Genomic DNA, 21,071 nt, shown 5'->3' with positions numbered 1-21,071 from the left:
CACAAATTACATTCCAGCCATTTAGCAAAACCAAATATAGAGTAATTATGAATAGCTTCAGCAGAAGTCTATTTTGGATATTTCATATAAATGAAATAATACAATATGTAGTCTTTTGTGTCTGAATTTTTCATTTTGTATAATGTTTGCAGGATGCAAGCATGATTTGGCATGAGTCAAGACTTCATTCCTTTTGGTTGCTAAATAATATCCAGTTGTATGGATATACATTTTATTTATTGATTAATCAGTTGGACATTTGGGTTGTTTTCAATTTTTGGCTATTGTGAATAACGCTGCTGTGAACATGTATGTACAAGTGTGTAAGGTACATGTATTCATTTATTTTGAGTATATACCTAGGAGTGGAATTGATAGGTCACATGATAACTCTATGCTTAAGGAATTGCCATACTGTGTTCTAAAGCAAAAGCACCATCATGCATTCCTAGTAGTGTATGAGGGTTCCACTTTCTCCCCATCCTCATTGCCATTTGTTATTGTTCATCTCTTGGATTATGGCCATCCTAGGTGGTGGAAAGTGGTATCCAATTGGAGTTTTGATTTGTATTTCCCTAATAACTAATGTTTTTAAGCAATTTTTATGTGCTTATTGGCCATTTATATATCTTGTTTGAAGAAATGTCCATCCAATTTTTTTTCCATTTTTTAAGTGGGTTGTCTTTTTATAGTTGAATTGCAAGAGATTTTCACATGTTCACAAGTCCCTTATCAGAGACAAGATTTGCAAATATTTTCATCAATTCCATGGGTTGTCTTTTCACTATCTTGAGAGTACAATATGCAGCATAAGTATTTAATATAGAAAAAAATCTAATTCATCTATATTTTTTCTTGCTTGTGCTTTTGGTATTATATACAAGAAACTGTTGACTAACCCAAGATCATAAATTTTTACATTCATATGTATTTTGTCTTATATTAATATAAACTGTCTTCTGGTTACCAATTGTATGAAATATCTTTTTCTGTCCTTTCATTTTTGACCTATTTGTGTATTTGATTCTAAATTGTGACTCTTGTAAACCACACATAGTTGTATCTTTTTATACATTCTGCCAGTCTCTGCTTTTAGTTGGAATATTTAATGCACTTACATTTAATGTAATTTATAAGTTAGAATTTACATTAGCTATTTTGCTATTTGTTTCTATGTCTTATGTTTTTTGTTCTTCTGTTCCTCCATTCCTGCCTTCTTCTGTGTAAAATATTTTCTACAGTAACATTTTAATTCCATTTTAGTTACTTTTACTATATTTTCTGAGTTTTTCCCCTTAGGTTTCCCCCAGAAATTTAATTAATATTTACCTGTATAGTTACCTTTACTGGTGATCTTTATTTCTTCAAATGGATTTGGGATGCTGTATACAGTCCTTAAATTTCAGCCTGAAGGACTCCTTTAGTATTTCTTGTAGGACTCCCTTTAGCATTTCTTGTAGAACAGGTTTTGTAGTGACAAATTCTTTGAGTTTTTGCTTGCATGGGAATATATTGTTTTCCTTCATTTTTGAAGAATGGTTTTGCTGGATAAAATAATTCTCAGTTGACAGTGTTTTTTTGTTACTTGGAATATGTCATCCCATTGCCTTCTGGCCTCTATAATTTCTGATGAGAAATCAGTTGATAATTTTTAATTGAGGATCCCCCTGATATGTTTCTTTTTTACTGCTTTCAAGATTCTTTTTTTCTATGGCCCTTGACAGTTTGATTATTATGTGTCAAGGTTTGGATCTCTTATTTTTCACTATTTGGCATTTGCTGAGCTTCTTTGATGTGCAGATTGATATTTTTAATCAAATCTGGGAAGTTTTCAGACATTTCTTCAGCTATTATTCCTGCCACTTTCCTCCCTCTCCTTGTGGAGTCCCCATAAACAGAACAGAATGTTCTGTTTATGGTATCTCACAGTTATCTGAGGCTCTGTTCATTTTTCTTCATTCTTTTTTCTTTCTGTTCCTCAGACTAGATAAACTCAACGGACCTTCTTTGCAATTTGTTGATTCTTTCTTCCGTTTGCATACATCGGCTGTTGAGAAATTTAAATCTAGTTATTATCTTTTTTACCTCAGAATTACTGTAGTTTCTCTTAAAAGTAATTTCTCTTTCTTTAATAATGTTTTTTATTCCATAAAGCACAACTCTCATCCTTTCCTTTAGTTCTTTAGTTCTTTGAGCATACTTAAAATAGCCAATTTAAAGGCTATGTAAATGCAACATCTGGCTTCTTAATGGACAGTTTCAAGTGATTTTTTCCATGATAGGCAATATTTTCTTGTTTCTTTGCATGTCTTATAATGTTTTATTGAAAACGTGACATTGAAAATAATATAATGTGGTAACTCTGGAAATTAGATACTCCCTCTTGCCAAGGTGTTCATTGTTGCTATTGTTTGCTGTTGATGTTATTGTCTTTTGTTTAGTGGCTTTTCTGATTTAATTCTATAAAGTCTGTATTCTTTTCATATGTGGTCACTGAAGTCTCTGCTCATTTATCTTAGTGGTCAGTTAACATTTAAACAGAGGTTTCGTTACAAACATGAAACTAGTAAGTCTCCTAGTTTTCACTGAGAGGCTCTTTGTCTGTGTTTGGACACCTCTTCAATGTTCTGGTAGGCAATTTATAGCTCATCCTTAGCTCCCAGTTCCTGCTTACACAGAGTTTTAAGGTTAGCCAGTACTAAGGGCTCAGGGTTTTCTCAGGTCTTTCCTTCACATGCATACATCCTTGGGCATATACAAAGCCCTACACATGCTTGTGGCTTTCTAGATTCCCAGGAACATATAACAACTTTTCGAAGCCCACTATGGACAATTTATTCCTCAGTTTTTCCTTTTATCATTTTTGGTCAATTTCTTGTCTGCCTGAACTATTATAGCCACCTCAGGTAGTTGTGATATTAAACAATTTCCACACATTATTTTCGACAAATGTTCCCAGGAAAAAGGATTTGCAAATTGGTTGAGTTACAAGTCAAGTTTTAAAAGGCATCCTTGCAAGTGGAGTTTTCCACAGAATCAACATTCAAATCAAACAATGACAATTATAATAACGACAATGTGACTTTGAAGGAGCTCTAACCTTGTTTTGTCTTCTAGTGGCTGCCAGGCTCCTGGGTTTTACCAAGATTGTTTTAAGGGCCAGGCACGGTGGCTCATGCCTGTAATCCCAGCATTTTGGGAGGCCGAGGTGGGTGGATCACGAGGTCAGGAAATTGAGACCATCCTGGCTAACATGGTGAAACCCCGTCTCTACTAAAAATACAAAAAAAAATTAGCCAGGCATGGTGGCGGGCACCTGTAGTCCCAGCTACTCGGGAGGCTGAGGCAGGAGAATGGTGTGAAAACAGGAGTTGGAGCTTGCAGTGAGCCGAGATTGCGCCACTGCACTACAGCCTGGGTGACTGAGCAAGACTCCGTCTCAAAAAAAAAAGATTGTTTTAAAATTCTATTACATAGTTGGAGAGACAGAGATGAGAATAGAACAATTTCAAATGCCACAAAGCTTGCTGATTTAACTTTTTTTCCTAAATAAATGCTCTCTGATGGCTGTAAAAGTTTATTAATTTTGAGAGTTCTGATAAAGTTAATTTTGATTTTTTTTTGGCCAGATTTCCTTTTTCTTTTATGGCATAGAGCATTTCTGGAGGTTGTTATATATTTTCACTGACATTGTCTTCCATTACTTCCTTAAGCATGTTTTTTTTTTAGTTCTTTGTATTCTCACTATGTTGCCCAGGCTGGCCTCAAATTCCTGGTCTCAAGCAATCATCCCATGATGACGTCTCAAAGTGTTGGGGTTACAGGCATGAGCCACTGAGCCCAGCCCTATAAACATATTTATTATAGCTTCTTTGAAGTCTTTATCTTCTAAATACACCATCTGGTCCTCTTTAAAAGTAGTTTCTGGAGGGAGAGAAAAGATGGCCAAGTAGACACATTCAGGAAGCACTTCTCCCACCACAAAAGACCAAAATATCCAATAAACAAACCAGCAAATACTCCACTATCTGTTTGTACTTCAAACAGATCTTTGGAGAGAAAACACTGAGATTTGATAGGTAACACAGATACTAAGGCTGAATAGGGAGAAAGCTGGGAAAACTGCATTGGTGTGCCCAGCACCAGGATTAGTTCCTGGTCCTGAACACCTCCTAAGGAACGGGTGAGTGAAGTGACAGCAGGGCAAACCACTCTCACCATGTACCTCTGGCATCCTAGCTACAAGAGATCTCAGGACTCTTGCAGTCATTTCAATTGTCAGGAGGATCTGCCCAAAGAATAGACAAAGACAGAGCTCTAGCCTGCATGGACCCCAGGGGGTTTTACATGTGGAGCAGCTGCAACAAAATGTGGCCATAGGCACCCATTCCCCCAAGGGTCTCTGAACACATCTGTTCTGCATGTCTTCCTGTCCACAATCCCTACAAGGCTCTTGCCTGCTGATTCTGCAACTGTGTTCACACAGCACAGCCTCCACTGACTGGCCTGACAGTCTTGCCAGTGGCCCTGCTGGAGTGCTTTCCCCACAGCCTGGGAACACTTCAGCTCTCCCAGCACAACAGGTGCCTGATCCCAAGGAGGTAGAGGACAAAGCCACAGGCATGGTTCCGATGCCCCAAGTTTGCAGCACACACTCAGGAGTTCTGAGTTGAGATTTTTGCCAGAACTCAATCTGGGGAGGAGCCCCCAGTCTCAATACACTGAGTGTTAGGTGTGAGTTCATAGGCCAGTGCAGAAGCAGGGCACACCTCTGTCTCCAGGGCCTGTCCAGGAAGGGTGAGGCCTGTCTGCTAGACACAATCTCTGCCTGAGAGAGCCCCATGGCCTAGAACATCTAACAAATGAAATGTGGATGCAGTGCCAGTGATCAAGGGGGGCTACCCTAAGGCCTGGGAATGGACCTGGCTAGGGTGTCATCTCTCTCCCCTGGTCCCCACAGAGTACCACTGCAAATGTGCAGAAATATAAAAGAACCACAGAGCAGAGTAAGACTCTCTGCCAACCATTACTCATCTACTCGATCACTGCCCAAATTACAATACCAAAAGTATTCTGCCAATACACATTGCCGGTGAAACCCAAGGTAAGAATCTAGCCACAAATAAAGATCCCATACAGAGCCTTGGCCCTCTGGAAGCACCTAGAAACAAAGCTAATTAACTATACTCAACTTGCATCACAGTTAAACCCTAAAGGGAAATAAAGAATATCAACACAAAAATCCTCATAGGAATTACAGCAAATCCAAAACACAAAGGAGCACATGCCTGCTCAGATGAGAAAGAATCAGTGCTAGAACTCTGGCAATTCAAAAAGTCAGAGTTTCCCTTTATCTTCAAACAAGGCAACTCTTCTGCAATGGTTCTTAACCAAATTGAAATGACTTAAATGAAAGCCATAAAGTTCAGAATCTGGATGGCAAGGAAGCTGATCAAGATACAGGTAAAAGTTGAAACCCAACCCAAGGTATCCAGTAAAACTATCCAAAAGTAGAAAGAAGACAAAATAGCCACTTTAAGAAAGAACCAAATGGAACTTCTGGAATTGAAAAAATTACTACAAAAATTACCTAATACATTTTGAAGCATTAACAACAGAATAGACCAAGCCAAAGAAAGAATCTTGGAGCTTGAAGACAGAATCTTATAATCAACTTAGACAAAAATAAAAAAAATTAAATTGTGACAAAACCTCTGAGAAATATGGGATTATGTAACAAGACTAATCTAAAACTAATTGATATTCCTGACAGGAGAGAGAAGAAATAACTTGGAAAACATATTTGAGGATATGGTCCATGAAAATTTCCTCAATCTCATTAGAGTGGTTGACATGCAAATTCAAGAAATATAGAGAACCTCTGTGAGATACTATACAAGACAAACATTCCCAAGACACATAGTCATCAGATTCACGAAGGTCAATGTGAAAGAAAAAATTGTTAAAGGCAACAAGAGAGAAGGCTCTAGTCACTTACAAAGGAAACCCCATCAGGCTAGAAGAAGACCTCTCATCAGAAAACTTACAAGCCAGAAAAGATTGTGGTTCTATATTCAGCATTCTTAAAGAAAATAAATTCCAACCAAGAATTTCATATCCCACCAAACTATGCTTCATAAGCAAAGAAGAAATAAACTTCCAAAGCAAGCAAACACTAAGGGAATTTATTATCACTAAACCAGCTATACAAGAGGTTCTTACGGAAATGATAAACATGGAAATGAAATAATTAAATCTTCTACCATGAAAACACACTTAAGCACATATCCCACAGACACTATGAAGCAACTACACAACCAAAGCTACACAACAAACGGCTAACAACAAGATGACATGATCAAAATCTTACGTATCAATACTAACCTTGAATGTAAAAAAGTCAAAATGCCCCACTTAAAAGACATAGAGTGGTAAGTTCAATAAAAAGACAAGAGGCAACTGTCTGCTGTCTTCAAGAGACCCATCTCCCAGGCAGTGACACCCACAGACTCAAAGTAAAGGGATAGAGAAAGATCTATCATGCAAATGGCAAACAAAAAAAGAGTAGGGGTTACTCTTCTCATATCATATAAAACAGTTTAAACCCACAACAATCAAGAAAGACAAAGAAAGGCATTACATAATGATAATGGGTTCAATTTAACAAGAAGACTTAACTGTCCTAAATATGTATGCATCCAACATTGGAGCATAACATCTGCATACAAACAGATTTGTAAAAGAAGTTCTTTTGGACCTATGAAAAGACTTAGGCAACCACAAAATAACAATGGGAGACTGCAACACCCCACTGACAGCATAAGAGAGATCACTGAGGCAGGAAACTGACAAAGGAATTTGGGGCTTAAATTTGACACTCAACCAACTGGACCTAATAGACATCTACAGAATCATCCACCCAACAACCACAAAACACACTTTCGCTGCACACAGAACATATTCTAATATTGAGCATATGCTTGACCATAAAGTAAGCCTCAATAAATTTTAAAAAATCAAAATTATACCAAGCATATGCTCAGACCACAGTGCAATGAAAATAGAAATCAATACCAAGAAGATATCTCAAAACTGCACAATTACATGGAAATTAAACAACTTGCTCCCAAATGACTTTTGGGTGAACAACAAAATCAAGAAAGAAATAAAAAATAATTTCTTTGAAATTAATGAAAATAGAGAAATAACATATCAAAATATTTGGGATGCATCCAAAGCAGTGTTAAGAGGAAGTTTACATCACTCAACACCTACAACAAAAGTTAGAAAGATCTCAAGTTAACAATCTAATATTGCACCTAACGGAACTAGAAAAACAAGAACAAACCAAATCCAAAGATAGCAGATGAAAATAAATAACTAAAATTAGAAAAAAACTGAACGAAATTGAGATGCAAAGTTCATACCAAAGATCAATGAAACCAAAAGTTGGTATTTCAAAAGAATAAAAAAGACAAATTGAACACTAGCTAGATTAACAAAGAAAAAGATAAGTTTCAACTAAGCATAATCAGAAATAAAAAAGATGGCTTTACAACCAATCCCACAGAAATACAAAAGGTCCTCAGACTATTATGAAAACCTCTATAACACAAATTGGAAAATATAGAGGAAATGGATAAATTCATAAAAACACATACCCTTCCAAGATTGAACCAGGAAGAAAGTGAAAACTTGAACTGACAAATAATGAATTCTAAAATTGAATTAGTAATTAAAAAACTCCTACGAAACAACAACAACAAAAGCCCTGGATCAGAAGGATTCACAGGTAAATACTACCAGACATACAAGGAAGAATTGCTATCAATCCTACCATAGCTATTCCAAAAATAGAGGAGGAAGGAGTCCTCTTTAACTCATTCTGTGAAGCCAGCATTATCCTGATACCAAAATCTGGCATAAACACAATGAAAAAAGAAAATTTCATGCCAATAACCATGACGAACATAAACACAAAAATCATCAACAAAATACTTGCAAGCTCAATCCAGCAGTACAACAAAAAGTTAATTCACCACATTCAAGTAGGCTTTATTCCTGGGATTCCAGGTTGGTTCAACTTATGCAAATCAATAAATGTGATTCACCACATAAGCAGAATTGAAAACAAAAGAACATGTGATTATCTTAAGTGATGCAGAAATAGCTATCAATAAAGTCCAACATCCCTTCATGATAAAAATCCTCAAGAAACTAGGCATCAAAGAAACATACCTCAAAATAATAATAGCCATCTATGAGAAACCCACAGCCAATAGCATACTGAACACACAAAAGCTGGAAACATTCTTCTTCAGAACTGGAACAAGACAAAGATGTTCTCTCTAACCCTCCCATTCAACATAGTATGGGAAGTCCTAGACAGAGCAATCAGACAAGAACAAGAAATAAAAGGCATCCAATTAAGAAAAGAAGTCAAACTGTCTCTCCTTGCTGATAGGATTCTATACTTAGAAAAGACTAAAGACTCCACCAAAAGCCTCCTAGACCTAGTAAATGACTTCAGTAAAGTTTCAGAATACAAAACTAATGTAAAAATTCAGTAGCATTTTCTTTAATTCTTTTTAAATGTTCCTCTCCTCCTCCTTCTCTGTCTCCTTCTCCTTCTTCTTCTTCTTCTTCATTTTTTTTTTTTTTTTTTTTTGACAGAGTCTTGCTCTGTCACCCAGACTGGAGTGCAGTGGCATGATCCTGGATCACTGCAGCCACTGATTCCCAGATTCAAGCGATTTCTCCTGCCTCAGCCTCCAGTGTAGCTGGGATTACAGGCATGCACCACCACTCCCGGCTAATTTTTTGTATTTTTAGTACAGACAGGGTTTCACCATGTTGGCCAGGCTGGTCTTGAACTCCTGACCTCAAGTGATCTGCCTCTTGGCCTCCCAAAGTGCTGGGATTACAGGCATGAGCCACCATGCCTGGCCTGTTTTTTCTTCTTTAACTTTTATTTTATGTTCAGTGGTGCAAGTGCAGATATGTTACATAGGTAAACGAGTCACAGAGGTTTGTTGTACAGATTATTTTGTAACCCATGTACTAAGCTTAGTATCCATTAGTTATTCTTCCTGATCCTCTCCCTCCTCCCACCTTCCACCTTCTAAAAGGCCAAGTGTGTGTTGCTCCTCTCTACATGTCCATGTGTTCTCATCATTTAGCTCCCACTTCTAAGTGAGAACATGCAGTATTTGATTTTCTGGTCCTGTGTTAGTTTGCTAAGAATAATGGCCTCCAGCTCCATGCATGTCCCTGAAAAGGATATGATCTTGTTCTTTTTATGGGTGCATAGTATTCCATGGTGTACATGTACCATGTTTTCTTTATCCAGCCTATCATTGATGGGCATTAGGTTGATTCCATGTCTGCTATTGTGAATAGTGCTGCAGCGAACATACACATGCATGCATCTTTACAATTGAATGATTTATTTTGCTTTAGGTATATACCCAGTAATGAGATTGCTGTGTTGAATGGTATCTCTGTCTTTAGGTCTTTGAGGAATTGCCACACTTTCATAATGGCTGAACTAATTTACACACCTCCAACAGTGTATAAGTGTTCATTTTACTCCACAACCTCACCAGCATCTGTCATTTTTGGTTTTTTAATAATAGTCAATCTGGTGTGAGACGGTATCTCATTGTTGTTTTGATTTGCATTTCTCTAATGATCAGTGATGTTGAGCTTTTTATCATATGCTTGTTGGTCACATATATGTCTTCTTTTGAAAAGTATCTATTCATGTCCTTTGCTGACTTTTTTTTTTTTTTACGGGGTTGTTTGTTTTTTTTTTCTTGTAAACTTGTTAAGTTCCTTACAGAAGCTGGATATTAGACCTCTGTCAGATGCACAGTTTGCAAAAACATTTTGCCCATTCTGTAGGTTGTCTGTTTACTCTGTTGACAGTTTCCTTTGCTGTGTCCAGGATTAATTCCTGGACACATACACCCTCCCAAGAGTGAACCAGGAAGAAATTTAATCCTTTAACAGACTAATAATGAGTTTTGAAATTGAGGCAGTAATAAATAGCCTGCCAAACAACAACAACAAAAAGGCCAGGACTAGGCAGATTCGCAGCTGAATTCTACCAAATGTACAAAGAAGAGCTGGGACCATTCCTGCTGAAACTATTCCACAAGATAGAGGAAGAGGGACTCCTCCCTAGCTCATTCTATGAGGCCAGCATCATCCTGATATCAAAACCTGGCAGAGATACAACAAAAAATGAAAACTTCAGGTCAATACCCTTGATGAACATCAATGCAAAAATCCTCAACAAATACTGGCAAACCAAATCCAGCAGCTCATCAAAAAGCTTATCCACCACAATCAAGTAGGCTTCATCCCTGGAATGCAAGGTTGGTTAGACATATACAAATTAATAACTGTGATTTATCACATAAACACAACTAAAGACAAAAAAACACATGATTATCTCAATAGATGCACAAAAGGCTTTCCATAAAATTCAACACCCATTTATGTCAAAATCTCTCAATAAACTAGGTATGGAAGGAACATACCTCAAAATGATAAGAGCCATGTGTGAAAAACCCACAGCCAACATCATACTGAATGGGCAAAAGCTGGAAGCATTCCCATTGAAAACCAGCACAAGAAAAGGATGCCCTCTCTCACCACTCCTACTGAACATAGTATTGAATGTTGAACATTCAAGTACTGAACAGGGCAATCAGGCAAGAGAAAGAAATAAAGGCATCCAAATAGGAAGAGAGGAAGTCAAACTATCCCTGTTTGCAGATGACATGATCCTATATCTAGAAAACTCCACAATCTCAGTCCAAAAGTTTCTTAAGCTGATAAACAACTTCAGCAAAGTCTCAGGATACAAAATCAATGTGCAAAAATCACTAGCATTCCTATCCACCAACAAAAGTCAAGCAGAGAGCCAAATCAGAAATGACCTCCTATTCACAATTGCCACAAAAAGGAATACAGCTAATTAGGGAGGTGAAAGATTTCTACAAGTAGAACTACAAAACATTGTTCAAAAAAAAAAAATCAGAGATGACACAAAGAAATGGAAAATGATTCCATGCTTATGGATAGGAAGAATCGATATTGTTAAAATGACCATACTGCACAAAGCAATTTACAGATTCAATGCTATTTCCACTTAACTATCTTTGACATTCTTCACAGAACTACAAAAAAACTTTTCAAAATCATATGGAATGAAAAAAGAGCTGTATAGCTAAGGCAATACAAAGCAAAAAGAACAAAGCTTGGGGGCATCACACTACTTAACTTTAATTTATACTACAGGGCTACACTAACCAAAACAGCATGGTACTTGTACAAAAACAGACACATAGACCAATGGAACAGAATAGAGAACCCAGAAATAAGGCCACACACCTATAACTATCTGATCTTTGACCAAGCTTTCAAAAACAAGTAATGGGGAAAGAATTCCCTATTCAATAAATGGTGCCAGGATAACTGGCTAGCCATATGCAGAAGATTGAAACTGGACCCCTCCTTACACTATATGCAAAAATAAACTAAAGATGAACTAAAGACTTAAATGTAAACTCCAAAACTATAAAATTCCTGGAAGACAATCTAGGCATTACCATTCAGGACATAGGCATGGACAAAGATTTAATGATGAAGATGTCAAAAGCAACGGCAACAAAAGCGAAAACTGACAAATGGTATCTAATTAAACCAAAGAGCTTCTGCTGAGCGAGAGAAAATATCAAGGGAGTAAACAGACAACCTACAAAATAGGAGAAAATATGCACAAACTCTGTATCTGACAAAGTTCTAATATGCAGAATCTGTAAGGAACTTAAATCAACAAGCAAAAAAATCATTAAAAAGTGGGCAATGGATATGAACATACACTTCTCAAATGAAGACATACAAGCAACCACCAAACATGAATAAAATGCTCATCATCACTAGTGATCAGAGAAATGAAAATTAAAACCACAATGAGATAACCATTTCACACCAGTTAGAATGGCTATTATTAAAAAGTCAATAAACAACAGATGCTGGTGAGGGTGCAGATCAAAGGGAATGCTTACGCACTGTTGGTAGGAATGTAAATTAGTTCAGCCACTGTGGAAAGCGGTTTGGAGATTCCTCAAAGAACTACGAGTTTACCATTTGACCCAGCATTCTCATTTCTGGGTATACACCCAAAGTAAAAAAAAAATCATTCTACCCAAAGACACATGCACCTGCATGTTCATTGCAGTGTTATTTCAAAATAGCAAAAACATGGAATCAACCCAGGTGCCCATCAGTGTTGGACTGGAAAAAGAAAATGTGGTACATATACACCATGTAATACTGCGCAGCCATAAAAAAAAATCATGTCTTTTGAAGCAAAATGGATGTAGCTGGAGGCTATTATCCTATATAAAACGAACAGAAGCAGAAAACCAGATAGTGCATTTTCTCACTTAAATGTGGGAGCTAAACATGGGATACTCATGAGCATAAAGATTGGAACAGTAGACACTGGGGACTATTGAAGGGTGGAGAGATGGCGGCAGGCAAGGGCTGAAAAACTATGGGTACCATATTCACTACTTGGGTGATAGGATCATTCATACCACAAACCTCAGCATCATGTAAACCTTTGTAACAAACCTGCGCTTGTACTGCCTTATTCTGAAATATAAGTTGAAAAATAAATAAAATACAAAAATTATTTTATATTGCCTGCTTTCCTCCCTCCCTTTATGTGTCAGCATTTCTTCTTTATTTGCAAGTTTTATAATTTTCTGTCGAAAATTAGACATTTTGAATAATATGCTGTAGCAACTCTGGATACTGATCCCTGTTCCCATACCCCCACCTCTTGCTAGGGGTTGTTTGCGTGATTATGTACTTAGTACTTTCTCTAAACTAATTCTTCAAAGTCTTTTGTTTTCTCCAAATTGTTTATCTTCTAATGTTGTCCCTGTTCAGATTTTTTTCTCTTGGTTTTTTGTTTGTTTGTTTTGGTTTTAGTTTTTTTGTTTGTTTGTTTTTTCCCTTCTGACTGAACTACCCAGGGAATGCCCCCGGGCTTGAATAAGCCAACTAGTGGTAAAAAGTTGTGCTTATGACACCTTACCCAGTTATATTTTTACACTATTGGATATATGTGTGGCTTGGGAGCTGCCATTGCAGTTCAGGATATTTGCATTTTTTTGACCCACATTCAGCCAGAGACTAGTGTATTGGAAGCTCCCTCCGTGATTGCACATGAGAGCGTGCAGCCTTGGGCATGCACGTGGTTGTCCAGACTGCCATGTACGAACCTGATTTTATTTTTAGCTTGGTTTCCTAGGAATTGCCCCTGGACCAGAGCAACTTTTTGTTCAACAATTTGTTAGAGGTTACATTTAAGCCCCTTGCGCCAGTGAGTCATGTGACCTGTGTTGATGGTCTGTCCAGCTTGTGATATGCTTTCATTTCTTCCCCCACTTTCTGTTCTACATGCGCCTGAGTGGTTGCGGCCTAGCACATGTGCATAGCTTTCTTGACTCCCATAAAAGAGTCCCGGGAGGACTCTTTTTAGCCATCTCTTTCCCTATTTATCTTCAGGCTGTTCTGCCATTTTGCTTGTATTCTAGAGCCTCCAGCCTCCTCTTAATTGCTCTCCACCAAGTCCACCGTTATTTTCAGCAACATTCTTAGATGTGGATTTTTACATTATCTCTTCCAAATGAAGTCAGTCCCATCACACAGAGCTGCATAGCATTTGTACTTATAGACTGCCTGTATTAGTTCGTTTTCATGCTGCTGATGAACACATATCTGAAACTGAGAACAAAAAGAGGTTTAATTGAACTTAACAGTTCCTCATAGCTGGGGAGGCCTCAGAATTATGGCGAGAGGTGAAAGGCACTTCTTAACATGGCGGTGGCAAGAGAAAATGAGAAAGATGCAAAAATGGAAACCCCTGATAAACCCATAAGATTTCATGAGGTTTACTCAATATCAAGAGAAAAGCATGGGAAAGACCCGCCCCCATGATTTGATTACCTCCCCCTGGGTCTCTCCCACAACACACGGGAATTCTGGGAGATACAATTCAAGTTGAGATTTTGGTGGAGAGGCAGCCAAACCATATCACTGCCTTTCAACCTGGGAAGAATCCCTGTGCCACTGCACCAGAACTGGGGCAGGTACCCACTTTTTCCAGTGACAATCTCTGTTCTGTCAGTGGGCATTGAGGGGAGGTGGCAGTCTATGGTCTCCTTGGCTTGCTCCTCTCATTGTAGAATCTCTGACCAAGGAGTATGTTGGATGGAGTTGATCAGGAACCCAATATTTTCAGCCTGCAATGTCTGGTATAGAGTTTCCATTCTACAAGTCGGGGACAGGGTAGAGGAAGAGAGTACGACTTCTCAACCACTCTTGCCCGAAACAGGAGCTGAGGGGCAGGAGGTAGTTGGATGAAGCAGGTCATGGCTCAAATATCATAGACTTTCAATGTTCTTAACAAGATTTAGTAGATTTTCTTGAATATTTTTCTATTTGCTGTCCTCCCTTAAATGAGTTCCAGAGACTTAAAATGATTAATTTTTTAAAAATATGTAATTTTCACCAGTGAAATCATTGAATCATTGTTTTATCGTAGAGAGTGTCTGTCAAAATCCTTACTTCTCCATTCTTAAAATCCCAAACCCGAACATAAGTTTTTATTGTTTGATCTGTTAAAATGATGAATTGTTGATTTTTGAATATTAAACCAAACTTTTGTTACTGGGATAAATTATGCTGGATTAATGTAGTATCCTTTTTATATATTGCTAGATCCAATTTGCTAAAATTTTGTTAAGGATCTGACACCTGTATTCTACTAGTGATATTAGCCTATACATTTCTTTTCTCATGATGCCTCTGACTGCTTTGTCACCAGAGTAATGCTGACCTCATAGAACGAGTTGAGAAGTATGCCCTACTATTTTATATTTTGGAAGAGTTTATGTAAGATTGATATTATTTATTTGTTAATTTTTTGGTAGAGTTAACTAGTAAAGTCATCCTGGACTGGAGTTGACTTTGTGTGAAAGCATCTAATTGTAAATTCAATTTTAAAAATTGACCCACACTTATTCAGATTATCTATTGCTTCTTGAGTGAGCTTTTGTAGTTTCTGTCTCTTGAGGAATTTGTGCATTTCATCTAAATTGCCAAGTTTTTGGCATAAAATTGCCATAATATTTCTTTATTATTCTTTCAAAGACTGTAGGACCTATAGGGATATCCCTTCTTTCTTTCTTGATATTGGTAAACTGTATGTTCTCTTTCTTTGCTAACCAGTCTGACTAGAGTTGTGTCAATTTTAGTGATATACTTGAAGAACCAACTTTCAATTTAATTGATTTTCCTATACTGTTTCTCTCTTTCCTATTTCACTAATTTCTTCTCCTATCTTTGTTTTTTCTTATGTTATTTTCCACTTACTTTTCTGTTTCTTTTCCAGTTTCAAAACATGGAAACATAGGTCATTGATTTTAGACCATTCTTCTTTCGTAATGTAAAATTTGAATGCTGTAAATTTCTACTTAAGCACTATTTTACCTGCATCCCACAATTTTGATAAGTTATATTTTCATTTGCATTCAGTTCAAAATATTTTCTAATTTCCCTTTTAATTTGTACTTGGATCTACAGGTTTTTTAGATTTAAATTTTTTGGTTTCCACATATTTGGGGATTTCATCTATATATTTACTAATTTCTTTCTACTTATATCAATTACCTTGAAAGGCATGCCAAAATCTCCAACTCTGATTGTGGATTTGTTTATTTCTCTTTTCAGTTCTATCAGTATTTGCTTCATATATTTTGAATTTCTGCTGGGAGGGTACATAAACATTTAGGATTGTTATGTTTTATTGATGAATGAACATTTAGGACTGCTACATTTTGTTGATGAATTGACACCTTTATCATTATAAAATCACCCTTTATCTGCACTAATGCTTCTTATTCTGAAGGCTACTTCATCTGATATTTATATAACTACTCCAACTTTCTTTTGATTAGAAATTGCATGGTACATATGTTTCCATCCTTTTACTCTATTAGTTTGTTTGTATTTAAAGTGTTAAGGATTGTATGGTTTTTGTAAATAGCATATGTAGTTGGGTCTTGAGTTTTTATCTAATTTAACAATCTTTGTTTTTTAATTGGAGTGTTTAGGCCATACATATCTATATGGATAGATTTAAAGGTACTATCTTGCTATTTGTTTTCTAGTTACCTCACATTTTCTTTCTTTCTCTTTTCCTCTTTTCTTTTGGATGAATTATTTCTTCATGTTTCATTTAACCTCTTTTATTAGCTTATTAGGTATACTTCTTTCTTTTGATTGCTGTAGGGTTCATAATATTCTTCTTTAAGTGATCACTGCCTACTTCCAATAATATTATATCCCATCACATGTAGCATAACAACTCTGTAATAATCAACTTCCATTTCCCCTTCATATGACTAATATGACTTTTACTATTTTTATCATATATACTTCTTTTACATATATTATTAGCCCCTAAATACATTATTATTTTTGTTTTCAACAGCCAACTATCTTTTAAAGAAATGTTAACAATAAGAAAAACAACGTAAATTTACCTACAAATTTATCTTTTCTGGTGCTATGTATTACTTTGATCAAATTCAAATTTCTATCTTGTATCATTTTCCCTTTGCCTTAAAAACTTCTTTTAACATTTTTTATCATGCTTCTTTTGTGGTGAAGACTTCTTTTGGCCTTTTAAGTCTGAAAACAGTCTTTATCAATTCTTCGTTATTCAAAAATATTTTTGTTGTGTATAGGAGAGTAAGCTGGTCATTTTTAAAAAGTTTTTATTATACTTTAACTTCTAGGGTACGTGTGCACAATGTGCAGGATTGTTACATATGTATACATGTGCCATGTTGGTGTGCTGCACCCATTAACTCATCATTTGTATTAGGTATATCTCCTAATGCTATCTCTTCCCCCTCCCCCCACCCCACAACAGGCCCCAGTGTGTGATGTTCCCCAACCTGTGTCCAAGTGTTCTCATTGTTCAATTCCCACCTATGAGTGAGAACATGTGGTGTTTGGTTTTCTGACCTTGCAATAGTTTGCTGAGAATGATGGTTTCCAGCTTCATCCATGTCCCTACAAAGGACATGAACTCATCCTTTTTTATGGCTGCATAGTTATTCCATGGTGCATATGTGCCACATTTTCTTAATCCAGTCTATCATTGATGGACATTTGGGTTGGTTCCAAGTCTTTGCTATTGTGAATAGTGCCACAATAAACATACGTATGCATGTGTCTTTATAGCAGCATGATTTATAATCCTTTGGGTATATACCCAGTAATGGGATGGCTGGGTCAAATGGTATTTCTAGTTCTAGATCCTTGAGGAATCACCACACTACCTTCCACAATGGCTGAACTAGTTTACAGTCCTACCAACAGTGTAAAAGTGTTCCTATTTCTCCACATCTTCTCCAGCACATGCTGTTTCCTGACTTTTTAATGATCGCCATTCTAAGTGGCCTGAGATCATTGTGGTTTTAATTTGCATTTCTCTGATGGCCAGTGATGATGAGCATTTTTTTCATGTGTCTGTTGGCTGCATAAATGTCTTCTTTTGAGAAGTGTCTGTTCATATCCTTTGCCCACTTTTTGATGGGGATGTTTGATTTTTTCTTGTAAATTTGTTTGAGTTCTTTGTAGATTCTGGATATTAGCCCTTTGTCAGATGGGTAGATTGTAAAAATGTTCTCCCATTCTGTAGGTTGCCCGTTCACTCTGATGGTAGTTTCTTTTGCTGTGCAGAAGCTCTTGAGTTTAATTAGATCCCATTTGTCAATTTTGGCTTTTGTTGCCATTGCTTTTGGTGTTTTAGTCATGAAGTCTTTGCCCATGCCTATGTCCTGAATGGTATTGCCTAGGTTTTCTTCTAGGGTTTTTATGGTTTTAGGTCTAACATTTAAGTCTTTAATCCATCTTGAATTAATTTTATATAAGGTGTAAGGAAGGGATCCAGTTTCAGCTTTCTACATATGGCTAGCCAGTTATCCCAGCACCATTTATTAAAAAGGGAATCCTTTCCCCATTTCTTGTTTTTGTCAGGTTTGTCAAAGATCAGGTGATTGTAGATGTGTGGTATTATTTCTGAGGGCTCTGTTCTGTTCCATTGATCTATATTTCTGTTTTGGTACCAGTACCATGCTGTTTTGGTTACTGTAGCATTGTAGTATAGTTTGAAGTCAGGTAGCGTGATGCCTCCAGCTTTTTTCTTTTGGCTGGGTTTTTCTTGGCAATGTGGGCTCTTTTTTGGTTCCATATGAACTTTAAAGTAGTTTTTTCCAATTCTGTGAAAAAAGTCATTGGTAGCTTGACGGGGATGGCATTGAATCTATAAATTACCCTGGGCAGTATGGCCATTTTCACGATATTGATTCTTCCTACCCATCAGCATGGACTGTTCTTCCACTTGTTTGTGTCCTCTTTTATTTACTTGAGCAGTTGTTTGTAGTTCTGGAAGAGGTCCTTCACATCCCTTGTAAGTTGGATTCCTAGGTATTTTATTCTCTTTGAAGCAATTGTGAGTGGGAGTTCACTCGTGATTTGGCTCTCTGTTTGTCTGTTATTGGTGTATAGGAATGCTTGTGATTTTTGCACATTGATTTTGTATCCTGAGACTTTGCTGAAGTTGCTTATCAGCTTAAGGAGATTTTTTTACATTTTTTTTTTAAAAAGTACTTTTAACAATATTGCTCTTCTGTCTTCTGACTTTCATTGTGACTGAGAAGTTTTTTGTTAATCGTATGATTTTTGTTCTTTCAATAATGTCCTTTCTTCTCTGAGGCTGTGTTTAAGATTCTCTTTCACTGGTTTTCAGCAATTTGACAATGATGTGCCTCTCTGTAGTTTTCTTAATGTTTCTTTTTTTCGCGTTCACTGAGCTTCTTGGATACGTGTGTTTATAGCTTTACATCACACTTGGAAATAATTTGGTCATTATGTCTTCAATTATTTTTTTCTGCCACCAATCCTGCAGGACTTTAATTATACATATAAGGACATTTGATATTTTCCACAGTTATTTCATGCTGCATTCATTTTTTTCCGTTTCTTTTATGTTTTATTTTAGATTATTTATCTTGATGTATTCAAATTTATTGGTCTTTTTTTAATGCAGTGCCTAATCTGCTGTTAATTTGTTGGTCTTTTTTTAATGCAGTGCCTAATCTGCTGTTAATTCCATCTAATTTTTTTAATCTTTAGTAGTCCAATGTGGATCTTTTTTATATTCTCTATTTCTCTCCTCACTGTGTTCATGCTTTCCTCTAACTTCTTGAATATACCTTGTATATTTTGTATGTTTGTAATAGATGCACATTTGCCTACTAATTTTTTTATCAGTATTGTCTCTTGGTCTGTTTCTACTAATTTATATTTCTCTTCATTATTAGTCATATCGTCCATTGCATGACTATTCATTTTTCAGTGAATGCCATGAATTGTGATTTTATATTGCTGAGTTTTAGATTTTTGCTAGGGTATGACAAAATATTTGGAGTTTTGTTCTGAGATGAAATTATTTGGAAACAATTTAATACATTCAAGCCTTGCTTTTAAACTCTTTGAGAATAACCTGTACTTTGAGGCTAATTTTATCCCACTACTAAGGCAATATTCTGTGGTATCTATCTGATGGCCTCTATATCAGGAGAGCTTTTCACTCTGGTTTGGTTAGTGGAACACAAAACATTACCATCCCTATGAGAACTCCAAAAATTGCCAGCCTGCTCCTTTCTAGTCATTATTTCCTAAGTCTTGGTAGCTTCTTCACATACAGGCACACTGATCAGTACTCACCCAAAGACTCTTGGGAAAACCTCTACAGCTGTCCTGACCTCTCTCTATCTATGTAGCTCTCTTCTGTCTGATACTCTGCCCCACAAACTCTGGGTGCCTTTGCCTATATTTACTCTAAACTTTATGACCTCATCTTGGTGAGACTGCTGGGATCTGTTTAGCTTCCTTTTCCTTATCCCGTGACCAAGAAAATCTCTCCAGGCCGTGAGCTAGGCACTTGTAGGGCCCATATCATTTGCTTCCCTTTTCTGGGGTCACTGTCCTGTGCTGCCAGTGGTCCATCATGGCCAGAAACAGAAGTCCCTCTATTTTATTTTCTTGAAAATAATAGTTGTACATCTTTGTCCATTGAAATAGGGTTTTTTATTTTTTTGTTTTTTCAGTAACAGTTAAAAAGTCATTCAGAGCCGAATTGGCTTAATTAGGGCAATCAAACTAGGAGTGACTAAAAAGGAATGAAAGTTATTTTCTCATGCAGCCTGTAAATTAACTCTTTTCTTGTCTACAGGTACAGGACACAATATCCAATCCTAGGCCTCCTGTATGATGACTACGAATATATACCACCAGGTAGTGAAACACAGACTATTGTGATTGAGAAAACAGAAGACAAATACACTTGTGTAAGTTCACTTGGGCATTTTTAGCCCTATTTTGACTATATATGTACAGCCTTTTAAAACTGAGGTAAAATATCAAATGAACTAAAAACTTTGAGTATTTTTTATTTTGAGATTTTCTGTTTCCATTATTGATATATAGTGGGAATTAAGAAATTTTGGAAAGATTCATACATGTGGCAATATAATTGATTATTTAAGCTATAATATAAATATAATTTTTGCCCCTCAAAAGGAGAAGATTAACATTAGTGATATGCTAATTTTATTTATTTTCTTGCCTAGCTCAGTAGTTATTGAATGGGTTCCATTCAAATTTTCCAAAACAGTTTCCCTTTTTCTAAAGCAGGTAGCAAATATCATAGACAATTATGAAGGCAACTGGAAAACGGAGAAGAGGCATGTTTCAATAGAATTTGTCTTGCAATCTTGCATGTGGTACTTATTCCTGTGGATTTTACATATATATATTATATATTAGGATTTAGAAAGAAGAGATGTTTCTAGCTTCCTCACTAGATTGTAACATCCTCCAGCTTTAAATCCCACAGTTATAGTGAGGTT

General features: G+C 36.5%; 1 protein-coding gene across 2 annotated transcripts in view; it reads left to right on the top strand.

Moving 5' to 3' along the window:
- POF1B (POF1B actin binding protein) overlaps positions 1 to 21,071 on the top strand; it is a 100,481-nt gene that overhangs the window by 76,130 nt on the left and 3,280 nt on the right. Inside the window, 1 exon segment of one of the 2 annotated variants that reach the window (NM_001132070.1) lies at positions 20,396 to 20,510. In NM_001132070.1, the coding sequence (NP_001125542.1) occupies positions 20,396 to 20,510 (115 nt within the window). 2 annotated transcript variants of the gene reach the window in all.

The sequence above is a fragment of the Pongo abelii genome, chromosome X (assembly GCF_028885655.2).
Source record: "Pongo abelii isolate AG06213 chromosome X, NHGRI_mPonAbe1-v2.0_pri, whole genome shotgun sequence".
NCBI classification, from domain to species: Eukaryota; Metazoa; Chordata; class Mammalia; order Primates; family Hominidae; genus Pongo; species Pongo abelii.
This window is presented reverse-complemented; position numbering and strand designations above follow the sequence as displayed.